The sequence below is a fragment of the Anomaloglossus baeobatrachus genome, chromosome 1 (genome assembly GCF_048569485.1).
Source record: "Anomaloglossus baeobatrachus isolate aAnoBae1 chromosome 1, aAnoBae1.hap1, whole genome shotgun sequence".
Classification (NCBI taxonomy): domain Eukaryota; kingdom Metazoa; phylum Chordata; class Amphibia; order Anura; family Aromobatidae; genus Anomaloglossus; species Anomaloglossus baeobatrachus.
Genome location: NC_134353.1, coordinates 109351748 through 109365811, shown reverse-complemented (window position 1 = coordinate 109365811; position 14064 = coordinate 109351748). Strand labels below are relative to the sequence as shown.

Genomic DNA, 14064 nt, shown 5'->3' with positions numbered 1-14064 from the left:
GGTCAGGCCACCAGCGTTCTAACTGCGCAGAAGGAATCACGCACCCCTCATTACTATGCTGGCAGCAGAGCGCAACGGCATCAGGCGGTCTTTAGCTTGACCTGTCTTGGAAATAGGAGTCACACAGCGAATGAGTCGTGGGCAGCTCTGGAGACTGAGTTTAATAAATGGTTGTCTCCACTCAACCTGCAGCCTGGTAAGGCTGTGTGCGACAATGCTGCAAACCTGGGTGCGGCCCTTCGCCTGGGCAAGGTGACACACGTGCCTTGTATGGCTCACGTGTTGAACCTTGTTGTCCAGCAATTTTTAACACACTATCCCGGCCTAGATGGCCTTCTGACCAGGGCACAAAAATTGTCTGCTCACTTCCGCCGTTCAACTGCCGCAGCTGAGCGACTTGCATCGCTCCAGAAGTCTTTCGGCCTGCCGGTTCATCGCCTGAAATGCGATGTGGCGACACGCTGGAACTCGACTCTCCACATGTTACAGCGACTGTGGCAGCACCGCCGAGCCCTGGTGCAATACGTCTGACGTATAGCCTGGGCCAACGAGATGCAGAGGTGGGGCAGATCACCCTGATGGAGTGGTCTCAGATCAAGGACCTATGCACCCTTCTGCACAGTTTCGACATGGCGACGAACATGTTTAGCGCTGACAATGCCATTATCAGCATGACAACTCTAGTCATTTACATGCTGGAGCACACGCTAAACACTATTCGGAGTCAGGGGGTGGGACAACAGGAAGGGGAGGAACTACAGGAGGATTCATATGTGCAAGACACAACAACATCACCAAGGTCCAGACGTTCATCATCACCAACGCGGCAGGCATGGGACCATGGGCGACAGGGATCAACAAGGGCGCATGGTAGCAGGCGAAATGTTGAGGAAGCGGCAGGAGAAGTCTAACAAATTAGTATACCAATGGGAATGTTCAAAATCTGATTAACAAGTGTGCATTACAATCCCTTTAAAACATTATTTTTATTAATTAAATATTAAAATCGTCCAGGTGAAAAAACTCCAAAAAATAATAAATAAAAGGGGAGCTATTAAGGGTCAGGTGCAACCATATATTCTGAAGTTTACACAGGCAAATATAAAGATAGAAAAGCCAATCCAAAATTTATTTATACTAAAGTGACCCTAATATGTCACTATATCTGGCTCTGCCTGACAACGGAGGGTATGACGCCCTAACGTAGCTGGGCGCCCCCGTTCCTCGACGGCTGACCCTCACTCACCCTACTCGACCCTACCAAAGGATGATAGTATCTGTACCAAATACTCTCACCAACATAGTATATAATACTCCATTTTGATAAAAGGAGTACCTCAATTATCAATTCTATAGGCACATGGAGGGGAACAACTATAAACGGGTACAGCAATAAGTTATGATATCTGCAGGGGCAGATCAAATGACCAGGTCTGTCCAAATTTAGTAATGTTAAAGTGACCCTAATGTGTCACTTTACCTGGCCCTGCCTGGCAACGGAGGGTATGACGCCCTAACTTAGCTGAGCGCCCCCGTTCCTCGACGGCTGTCCCTCACTCACCCTAGTTGACCCTACCAATATAGGGATGGTATCTGTGCCTAATAATCTCAGTAATGGACACTAAATGTAATACTCCACAGAGAGTCCAATTAGAGGATAAATACCTCAATACACAATTTTACAGGTACAGTACAAAAACAAGGACATCTGCTGCCACAATCAGCCTACAGCATGTCTATCAGTATACAATGGGGACAAGATGTACTTCCCTCAATTAGATGCTGTTTACATGGCCTCATGATAAAAGATATACATCCCAGCATCATGTATGGTAGTGGCCAGCGCCATTGAATCATGGATTTAAATAAGCCAGACCTTGAAACTCTAGAGGTCCACTATGGAGAATTAACATACCAGGCTACCGTCCTCAGGTCATCACTGCGCATGTCCATTTTCACCAGACACTAGAGCACATAATCCCCCTAAAGAGCACTACTGCACATGTCTCTGACGCTGCCGCTCTGGCCGCCAATCCGCCATCAGTATCGTCATTACTGAGGAAGGGGCTCATCAAGGAGTCCCTAACAGCCAATCGCTGCGAGGTATCCCCGTCACATGGGACAGAAAACCTCATACTCCCGATGTAAGCCCATACATTCCAGCACAATGACAGTCTCTGATGCTACAGCTCTATCGGCCAATCAGCCGGCTGTTTCACCGTTGCTAAGGAGCGTCCCGCCCATATTCATGACGCTCCTCCCTAACAACCTATCAGAAAACATATCGCCGTCACATGGGACTGAATACCCCATGTAGCTGATGTAAGGCCATACATTCTAGCACAGAGAAAGGCTTGCCCAGCGTCCAAGTATAGAACAGCGTCATCACAGTGGAGGAGAGCAAATCCTCCCCCCCTGGTTAACCATATCACGCCTGTTCATAGGCAGCATCAAATCCTGTCACAGATAAAACTCCACAAGTATAGCAGTACTCAATCCATAAACAAATCGCTCCTATCAGGACATAACATTCCTGCTTATGATAAAGTGTCCCAGAAAATACCTGGTAAACCAAGGGGATATATTTTATACAAGGTGCAAAACCGGCACCCATTAACCCCTATATGAACATGCAGTATAACCCCAGAATATATCTGGTATGATTGTACATTGGTTTATTATTTATAAACCTCTCCATTTTATAACAGGGACTATTCAATTATGTAAAGGGGGAACAGAAAAATGATTATGGGGTCTGTCCCAACAATTAAGCCAAGGACCAAGTAGCAGCCCCTAGAGGTAAATCACCATACAAATGTAGGTGACCTCTCCACGATATAATAACCTTATGGATGGAGAACATGAAGAAACATGGACGAACTGTCCATGGACATGGAAGACTCAGCGGATGAGGGAGACCTTGGTCAAATTTCAGTTGAAAGAGGTTGGGGGGAGATGTCAGAGGAAGAAAGAATGGTTAGTACCTCTATGCCACAAACACAGTGAGGACTTGGTCTGCATGGATGCACAAGACACATGAGCGCCTTCTTGCTGCACTACCTCCAACATGACCCTCGTATTGTCAAAATTAGAAGTGATGATGACTACTGGCTTGCCACACTATTAGATCCCCGGTACAAGTCCAAATTTTGTGACATAATTCCAGCCATAGAAAGGGACGCACATATGCAGGAGTATCAGCAGAAGCTGTTACTCGATCTTAGCTCGGCTTTTCCACCAAACAACCATGCAGGTGCAGAGAGTGAATCTCCCAGTTGTAACTTGACAAACATGGGACGGTCTCGTCATCTCCAACAGTCTACCCGTACCAGTAGCACCGTATCTGGTGCTGGTAACAGCAATTTTATTGAATCTTTTCATAATTTTTTTAGACCCTCCTTTGCAAGGCCACCAGAGACAACAAGTCTGACACATAGTCAACGGCTGGAGAGGATTATACAGGAGTATCTCCAAATGAACATCGATGCCATGACTTTGCAAATGGAGCCTTGCTCATTTTTGGCTTCAAATCTTGAAAAATGGCCAGAGCTCTCCACTTACGCCTTGGAGATTTTGTCGTGTCCAGCTGCCAGCGTTGTCTCTGAACGTGTCTTCAGTGCTACTGGGTGTGTGCTGACAGATAAGCGCACGCGTCTGTCCAGTGACAATGTAGACAGACTAACGTTCATCAAAATGAACAAGTCATGGATCCACAAGGAATTTACTACCCCTGTGTCATCCTGGGGAGAGAAAATGCTTGTGGATTTGGAATGTGCTTGATGCAAATCAAAACATCCTGTTTGCAACTAGGGCACAAGTGCTGCCACTGATGGGGTGTGTGTGTCGCCCACTTTTTGGAAAAAAAGGTTGACTCCGCTTGGAGTAACCCTTGCTTGCTGTGTTTTTTAAAAGGAGCCAAGATGAACAAGTCATGGTTCAGCAAAGACTTAGCTAACTACCCCGGTGTCATCCTGGGGATGGTTAAGTATGGCATATTTTTGAATGTGCTTGATGCAAATCTACCTGTGAAGTGTACAACTGGGGCACAAGTGCTGCCACTGATGGGGTGGGTGTGTGTGGGGCCCAATTTTTGGAAAAAAAGGAGACTCCGCTTGGAGTAACCCTTGCTTGCTGTGTTTTTTAAAGGGAGCCAAGATGAACAAGTCATGGTTCAGCAAAGACTTAACCATCCCCAAGATGACACCGGGGTAGTTAGATAAGTATGGCGTGTTTTTGAATAAGCTTGATGCAAATCTACCTGTGAAGTGTGCAACTGGGGCACAAGTGCTGCCACTGATGGGGTGGGTGTTTGTGGGGCCCAATTTTTGGAAAAAAGGGAGACTCCGCTTGGAGTCACCTTGCGGTGTTTTACATGATTTTAGAAGGGCGTGCCATGCCTATATCTGTGTCTCCTCCTCTTTTTCCTTGTCCAGGTCTTTTGTTTTCGCATGAGTATATGTCCTTGTCACTTTTCCATGTGTTTGTGTTGTGTTGTGAGTTGTTTGTCACCTTTTGGACACCTTTGAGGGTGTTTTCTAGGTGTTTTTATGTGTTTGTGATTGCCTGCCATTGTTTCCTATGCAGTTCGAGTTCGGTTCGTCGAACGTTCGCCGAACTGAACACGAACAAGACTTCCGTTCGACGAACCGAACTGGAGCCGAACCGCGGCTGGTTCGCTCATCTCTGGTGCAGAGGTGGGAATAGTATATTCTTCCTGTCAACAAGTGGCTGATGTAGAATGTTAGGATCTCCAGGTTTAAGACCAGATCTTGGAGGCCAATTCAACTCAACCCAATGCTTTTCTCGAGCTCTGCTATCCGACATACAGAGAACGCAGGGATATTTTGTGTACCCACGTTGCTGACCAAGAAGGAAGCAAACCATTTTAAGGTTAACACAGATGATCCAATTGTGTGTGTCATATTTCAATAACTCAATAACTCTCTTTACATCTCCATGTTCTTCACGAAGAGAGACAGAATGCCCAATAGGGACTGAACCAAATAAATTGCCATTGTGTAGAAGGACACACTTAAGACTCCGCTTTGAGCTATCAATAAACAGTCGCCATTCATTTGGATTTTACATTGAAAGCCCTAATTCTTGTAGTAAACCAGGAATATTATGGCAAAACACAAAACCGCTGTCACACCGAAAGTACTGCAAAAATGTACTTTCTCTAGTACAGAAAGTATGATACCTTCGCTCCTTGTTCAAGTAACTGTTTCTCATTCAGCCTTGATGCTAGTAATTCTGAAGCTTTTTTTGATAAGCCCAATTCACGTGCTAAATAATTTAACTTGTGCTGATCAAATCCCTTACGAACTGAATCCTTGTGAATTTCAAATCCTGCATCATTGCTGTCACTGTGTTCGTCAACATCACTCAGAACTTCTAGAGATGGTATCTGTTCGAAAACTGGCACTGGAATTTCCGCTGAATGAGGCATTGGTCTGATAGCTGACGGTAGATTTGGATATTCTATTTTACTTTTATTTTTCCTGTTAAATCCTGATGTTTTCACTAAACAGAAGTAACAGTCTGTGGAATGACTTTTTTGCTCTCTCCACACCATGGGGATACCAAATGCCAACTTTTCACGTGTTCCTTTGGTCAACATCCGTAATCTCTCGACACACTGCTTGCACACTATGTGAGGGGCCCATGGCTTATCTTGATCACCGAGTTTTACTTTAAAATATGCAAAATATGCCTGTTTGACAAATGCACTGATGTTTGCCCTTTGAACTGGAATGGTGAAAACACCACAAATATAGCAGAAGGAGTCAGGGTTGTTTAGGCTTTTACGACGAGAGGAAGAAGGAGCAGACATGATCTGAAACAAAGGAAATATGTACATAAGTAAATAAAACACTGAGATCGAAAGTTACAAGCTTTGAAAACTAACAAAGAAAAAAATCATAAAAGATATATAAATTACAACTAAGCGCCCAATGTAAAGAGAAAAGCTATCACAAATCCTATTTATTCCTACTATGATATATTTTTTGTGTAAAGATATTGATAATTATGACGTATTGGGAGCTGCACACACCTCTCACCACACTGTCTCAGTTGTGACTACTCTTACCAGTTGCCACGTAGCTCTATATGAGTCGAATTGTACTCAGATAACAAGTCTTATTACAGAAATCAGTGCAATTGTGCTTCTATGGCAGGTAAGTTGAGGAGGAAAAACTTGACGTGATAGAAAAAAACTGACTACATTTTTGGAATCAGCATGCCAATTTTAGTATCAATCAGCTCAAAAACCTAACTCAACAGAATTTTTTTTTCAAATTGTTCCCCAGTGTTAGTTGTAAAGATCTTATTTTTTTTATTTTAAATACATGAAATATTTAAAAGTGTTGAAATACTGAACAGCATAAACTTGTAATCCATTAAATATAATATGCAGTAAGAAAAATTATTGGAAAAATCCTTTTATTTTAGTAAATATGAACAATTATTATTTTAAACATTTTAGACTACATGTCATCTGAAGTTCTGTCGGCAAATGGAAGCAATCCAAATCTGTCCTATTCTGGATTTTTGTACAAGGCATCTTCAACTTCTAAGTTGTCTGCAAACCGCAAATTAAAAGAAGGTAAATAGTTAAATTAATATTTAAAATAAAAATTGAGATAGTTAATGCTAATAATTAACTTTTACATTAATAGTTAAGGGAGGTTTTCCCATGAGCAAAGTTAATTTCAACCCCTTCGCAATGTGGCCAATTTTCAATTTTGCATTTTAATTTTTTCCCAGAACCCTAACTTTTTTTTTTTCTCTCTACATACAGAAATTTTAGGGCTTGTTTTTTGTAGGAAAGGATATACTTTTAAATGTCACCATTCATTTTACCACATAGCGTACTATTAAGAAACCATTCCAAATATTGAGAGATTGTGGGAAAAAAACAGACTTCTGACATGGTTGTTTGGAATTTGTTTTTAGTAGGGGCACATATATAAGATTATCTAAGCACAGGATCATTTTTTTTCACCAACACTTAAATGTGGAACTTATTATTATTCAAGTATCTACATATTCAAATGAACTTTGTGGGAAAATTTGTTTAATGTCAATAAGACACACTTAAGATAGTCAGCAAGAATATAACATAAATAGTTTGGATATGAAACTGTAATTTTTTGCACCAGAAGCTCCATTTTAGAAAAGCAAAGTACCACATTTTTTGTACTATAAGACGCACTTTTCCTCTCAAAAATTTGGGAGGAAAATGAGGGGTGCGTCTTAAAATGTAGCTTACTGGGAGGTGGAAAATAGGCGCTGTGCTGGCTGCCGTGCTGGCTGCCATGCGGGCGGCTGTCTGTGTGGGTGGCTGTCTGTGCGGGCGGCTGTCTGTGCAGGCAGCTGTTTGTGCAGGCAGCTGTCTATATGGGTGGCTGTCAGTGCCACCGGCTGGCTGTGCGGTAGCTGTGTGGAGCAGGGCAGCGAGGTGGGTGTCCCAGATGCTGTGGCTTCAAATAATGGTGCTCGGAGTCAGCACATGCACAGTTGGAGCTGTCTGTTCAAGATCTCATCTGCACATGTGCCATCTCCGGGCGTCATTTCTTTGAAGACCACACCGCCGACAGAGCATCTGGGACACTTGCCACACCACTCTGCTCCACACAGCCAGCACAGTCCGAATGCTGCCAGCACAGTCCCCACCGCTGCCATCACTGCCCCCACCACTGCTATTACAGCCCCCAATGCTACCAGCAAAGACCCCTCCACAGTGTCTGCAGTATCCCCCTACTCCAGCACTCCCCCTGCCTCCTGTAACCACGCTTCACCACCGCTACTTCCCCCTCTCCGGTTTCCGGTAAGACACCACAGCCGTATAAGATGGACCACATTATTTTTTTTTACCTTTTTAATCTCTAAATTTGGGGTGTGCCTTATAATTCTGTGCGTCTTATAAAATGACGAATATGATATATATAGTTAACACAATAATAGAAAACCCTATAAGCTAAAAGTAATCCCTAATTCACTATAATAGTTCAGGTTTGGGTTGTTTAAATTTAAAATTTGTTCCATTTCTGCAAATTTTCTGTGTTTCATACACAGATTTGATGGAACGGAAAACTTAAGAGTTAACTGAAAATGGTAGCAAGTACTGTAGATGTTGAAATCCCCTATAATCACAATATGAAATTTTAAAATTATTCTCTACTCTATCATGATTGTTTTCAGAAGAAAGTGAGTTCTAATACTAGTCTGCTTTTTCCTTCAATCAGTTTTCAATCACACTTTTTATGTTGCCCTTAATTTTATACTCAATAATTGATCAGTCACGTTTAGGCGGGCTTTGCACGTTGCAACATCGGTAACAATGTGTTACCGATGCTGCAGCGATAGTCCCGCCCCCGTCGCACGTTCGATATATAGTGAAAGCTGCCGTAGCGATTATTATCGCTACGGCAGCTTTACACGCACATACCTGCCGTGCGACGTCCCTCTGGCCGGCGACCCGCCTCCTTCCTTAGGGGGCGGGTCGTGCGGCGTCACAGTGACGTCACACGGCAGGCGGCCAATTGAAGTGGAGGGGCGGAGATGAGCAGGATGTAAACATCCCGCCCACCTCCGTCCTTCTCATTGCAGCCGGGAGGCAGGTAAGGTGAAGTTCCTCGCTCCTGCGGCTTCACACACAGCGATGTGTGCTGCCGCAGGAGCGAGGAACTACATCGTACCTGTCGCTCCCCCGGCATTATGGAAATGTCGGAGGCTGCAGCGATGATACGATGACGACGATTTTGCGCTCGTTCATCGTATCATCTAGGATTTACACACTACGACATCGCAAGTGATGCCGGATGTGCGTCACTTTCGATTTGACCCCACCGACATCGCACCTGCGATGTCGTAGTGTGCAAAGCCCGCCTTACAGGAAAAATTGGTACATTTGACACACCTAAAAGGGGTATAAGTGTAACGTGACTCTAGGCAGTGTCCACAGGCGAGTCGTACTTCCTAAATTCTTAATCAGCCTGCAGAAAATGAGGGATTCTGGCTCTGTGTGTGTGGTATTGTTAATACCGTGAACACCTTCAACTTTGCGACTGCCACGTTCTTTCCGGCATGCGACCGCTCCAGGTTAAAGAAATCAGAAATATTGGTATAAACGAAGTTTCATTTTCTTCACAATAAACCCAGTTACACAGTGCAGCAGGAAATACACTTCAAGGAAACTTCTGTATAATACCAAGTCACATTTTACAAGGTTTCTGGTGATGGCAGTTTACTTTTCATCCAATAAGGCTCAGTCTAGGCCCATTCAGTCTCAAGTGAGAATAGAAACAGTATCTCTTCTAGTTTCTAATGGACCTGTCTGGTCCCAGCTTTACTTTTTAGAAGAGCTCTCTGGAACTAGCCTTCCTCTTAACATGACCTCTCCGTCTTCTGGCTCCAGCTGTCTCATCGATCGAATTCCTTCTCTAAGGAATTAAGAGATAACTACTCTGTCCTTGTAAGGGTTAAGGGCTCAGCCCACCCCAGACCTGCAGACTAAGGGGTGCTTCACACACAGCGAGATCGCTGCCGAGATCGCTGCTGAGTCACGCTTTTTGTGACGCAGCAGTGACCTCATTAGCGATCTCGCTGTGTGTGACACTGAGCAGCGATCTGGCCCCTGCTGCGAGATCGCTGCTCGTTACACACAGCCCTGGTTCGTTTTCTTCAAAGCCGCTCTCCTGCTGTGACACACAGATCGCTGTGTGTGACAGCAAGAGAGCGACAAATGAAGCAAGCAGGGAGCAGGAGCCGGCGTCTGACAGCTGAGGTAAGCTGTATCCAAGATAAACATCGGGTAACCAAGGTGGTTACCCGATATTTACCTTAGTTACGAGCCTCTGCAGCTCTCACGCTGCCTGTGCTGCCGGCTCCGGCTCTCTGCACATGTAGCTGCTGTACACATCGGGTTAATTAACCCGATGTGTACAGCAGCTAGGAGAGCAAGGAGCCAGCGCTAAGCAGTGTGCGCGGCTCCCTGCTCTCTGAACATGTAGCTGCATTACACATCGGGTTAATTAACCCGATGTGTACTGTAGCTATGGTAGGAGAGCAAGGAGCCAGCGCTCAGTGTGCGCGGCTCCCTGCTCCCTGCACACACAGCTGTGCGCTGGTAACTAATGTAAACATCGGGTAACCATACCCGATGTTTACCTTAGTTACCAGTCTCCGCAGCTTCCAGACGGCGGCTCCGTGCAAGCGCAGCGTCGCTTGCACGTCGCTGCTGGCTGGGGGCTGTTCACTGGTCGCTGGTGAGATCTGCCTGTTTGACAGCTCACCAGCGACCATGTAGCGATGCAGCAGCGATCCTGACCAGGTCAGATCGCTGGTCGGATCGCTGCTGCATCGCTAAGTGTGAAGGTACCCTAATTGTATTTCATGTACATGTATTTGGTAATTGTTTCATGTTTGTTATGGTAAACGGCCGCAAGATTGCCACAGTGTGCTCAGCCACTTCCCTAGTACTGCTAGGAAAGAAGGGGTTAGTGGGGTGGAGCAGTGAGAATAAAAAGGGGAGACGGGGAAGTGAACGCAGGAGAATCCCCCAGAGAAGCTGTGGGAGGTGTGATGCGAAGCCCCTAAAGGAGTAATTTGGACCCGCAGGATCAAATCTTGGCACAGGACACATGGGGCCCTGGTGAGAGGTGGGCTGAATGAACCACGTCCCAAGAGTTTGAAATCCAGACGGCCTGGATGGTGGCTGCCCCCTGGTGTATACCCTACGAACCCCCTCTCGAGGCTGAAAGTCAGTGGGCTCCTCAGGAGAAGGAGTAGGTCTTGACAGACTGGGACAGAAGAGAGTCATCCCCAGGGACCCCTGTCACAGCTGATAGCTAATCTCTGTGGGTGGGAGACGGACCACTGAAGAACTTTATGAATCTGCCCGACAGAATGAAGATAAGAGAAGGGATGAGTGGCTTGTTGGTCCAAGTACCAAGGATGTGGCTGGCTGGTAAATTTTATGGAGTTCCAGTTGCTAAGGGAAACGGCTACAGTGAGGCAGCAAAGCGGTTGTATGGAGAACTGTATTTACTAAATTTGATAACCCCTACTGTGTTGAAAATTGGTGCCCACCTTTGGTGGGATGTGAACTCTGCTGAAATGGTTGATAATAAAGAAATGTTGGTTAAGAAGAACTCTGACTCTGTGTGGTGTTTGGGGACACTGGGGCTTGCTGTGGTCGGCAACTGTGAAGTGGCCCTGAATGAGAATGAGGGAGTCCTGGCTTACAGCCTGCAAGAGTATGCCCTGCACGACAAGTCCCAGCACCCTTTTCCTTTCATTAGATCTGCGGCCGTGGTGCAGAATACTACGAATTCTGGGCTGTGCTGTAGCCAGAAGGCAGCCCCTGCCATGACTGCCAGAGCACCCCGCCACCCTTCTAACATTCTCCACAACATCTCCTTTTTCTCCTGCTGGGGTCCCCTCTCTGGCCTGGTCCATGGGCACAATATGTCCAATCCATAGACAAAGGCCACAGCCCTCTGTACCACCTGGACCATAGCAGACCCCCAAGCAAATGAAAGCACTTACTGGACTGTTTCCTGTGCAACAGCTGCACCTTGATCTTAATCAAAATTGAGATATCAATCTAGTGACCTCCGCCAATCTACCCAGCCATACTTCATTGTCAGCCACCAGGCCTCACGCCTTTCTAGCCTCACAAAAGTCCAGAACATGGGCTGGCACCCTGATACATGGTACCTCCCTTGGTTGCATTAGCGTACCACCTGCTACGCACATAATCACTCTCTCCATTCACCAGCCGGACTGCGGCACTTGACTTCCATCTCAGTTCACCATTATGAGTAAGGATGCTTCTCTCTGCTCCTTACTGTAAGCAGGTGGCAGAGAAAATTGTGCCAGCTCCAGCTTCCAGCAGTCTTTTTAGTCAGACCACTCCCTTCTGGGCATTATCTTATTGACATGTCCACAGCGTCACTTGTCACTCTTGACAACTCCACCTTCAGCCTAGCTTTCTACAGTTGCATTTATGACCTGACAGGCAACATTGCATTTTAAACCAAGTCCTCGACCAGTGAACACCTCCCATCTCGGGCTCGGTCTGAGCATTTTGGCACACTCTTTGTGCCAGATCCCAACTGCATGAGATCCAAAGCCTAAAGATGGGCTGTGACACTCATGGCCCAGTACTTTTGGCATGTTCTCCATAAATTCCTTTCTCAACGTCCCTATAAATATTCATTCCATTTTAATTGTTATTCATACATAGTTCTGGAACTTCTGTCTGGAGAAATATGTGTAAAACTCAAAATTGAGTTAACTGTTCAACTCTACAGTTGCTCATTTCATATCCATCCTGGAAAACCATCTGGGTTCCCAATACACATTAGACAAACCAGTGGATACATTTCATATATGTGCCCACATTTAAAAAGTATTTTACTTTCAACAATATATTAATTTGTATATTTAATTTTACACATTGCATTAAATGTAATTGGTATTTTTTATTTTAGAAATGAAAAACTGGTGGTGTACAATAGAAAATGGCCTACTGAGTTATTATGAAGATGAAAACCATTCGGATGCAGAAGGATTTATTGATTTAAGAGAAGCTATATGCTTGGAAGTCCATTCAACTGAATTTACTCTAAATGCAAGGTAAGAGTATAAAAAAAGTTTTGTGCTACATTTTGTGACATATGCCATGATATAAAGTTAGGTTCAAAAACATTTCACGGTGACTAAATCTTCATGATATGGACTCTGCATGTCACTATTTTAATTTAAGATGAAAAAAAAATAAAAAATAAATAAATTAGATAGACTTAATTGAAGTGTAGACGTTTAGTTTTAATTAAAAGGGTTGAAAAACAATTCTGTGCTTGTAAGCCAAAGCCAGAAGTGGGTAAAAAATGTAGAATTTGTGCCAGTTAATGATAAGCAAACTTGAGGTTTGAAGTTCAGAAACCAACTTCCAAAAAAACAAAGTTCGAGTTCAAAGTTCGAGGGAGTTAAGAGTTCAAACCACTGAAGCCAGCAGCATAAAAATTGAAAAACTCTGCCTACCCGCCCCCAGAAGTGTTCTAATGGCTGTCAGCATGTGGGCAGAGACCTGAATCACCCAATGACTGACTTCCATTGAGGTTCGGTTCAAGTGAAGGTCACAAACCGAACCTTATCTAAGGTTCAAACCTCCAAAATGTTACTTTTTTTTATTACTTACGCTCTTGCCATCAATATTTCCTTTTATGACTGGTAATAATGACTGCAGTGATAATCTGCAAGCTGCAGTATGAATCAAGGTGAATGGCTTAAAGTGCCATTCAGAAAAAAATGGCCATTTGATAAGAAGGCAGAACTTTGTTTATCACTTACGCCTTGTCAGTCATACAGACTGTAAATAGAGTGACCATAAATGACTAGAGATGAGCGAACCGGTCCCGGTTCGGCTCGAGGTCGGTTCGCCGAACGGAGGTCCCGTTCGAGTTCGGCTCGTCAAACGTTCGACGAACCGAACTCGAACTGCATAGGAAACAATGGCAGGCAATCACAAACACATAAAAACACCTAGAAAACACCCTCAAAGGTGTCCAAAAGGTCACAAACAACTCACAACACAACACAAACACATGGGAAAGTGACAAGGACATATACTTATGCAAAAACAAAAGAGCTGGACAAGGAAAAAGAGGAGGAGACAAAGATATAGGCATGGCACGCCCTTCTAAAGTCATGTAAAACACCGCAAGGTGACTCCAAGCGGAGTCTCCCTTTTTTCCAAAAATTGGGCCCCACACACACCCACCCATTCAGTGGCAGCACTTGTGCCCCAGTTGTACACTTCACAGCTAGATTTGCATCAAGCACATTCAAAAATACGCCATAATTAACCGTCCCCAGCATGACACCGCGGTAGGTGGATAAAGTCTTTGCTGAACCATGACTTGTTCATCTTGGCTTCTTTTAAAAACAATGTAAGCAAGGGTTACTCCAAGCGGAGTCTCCCTTTTTTTCCAAAAATTGTGCCCCACACACACCCACCCATTCAGTGGCAGCACTTGTGCCCTAGTTGTACAC

At 44.7% G+C, this 14064-nt stretch overlaps 1 protein-coding gene across 1 annotated transcript in view; it reads left to right on the top strand.

The window, feature by feature from the left end:
- Positions 1-14064, top strand: part of ARAP2 (ArfGAP with RhoGAP domain, ankyrin repeat and PH domain 2) — a 494936-nt gene that overhangs the window by 238463 nt on the left and 242409 nt on the right. The window contains exons 15-16 of the mRNA XM_075346952.1: positions 6488-6607; positions 12501-12645. Of these exons, the coding sequence (XP_075203067.1) occupies positions 6488-6607; positions 12501-12645 (265 nt within the window). The remainder of the gene's footprint in view (positions 1-6487; positions 6608-12500; positions 12646-14064) is intronic.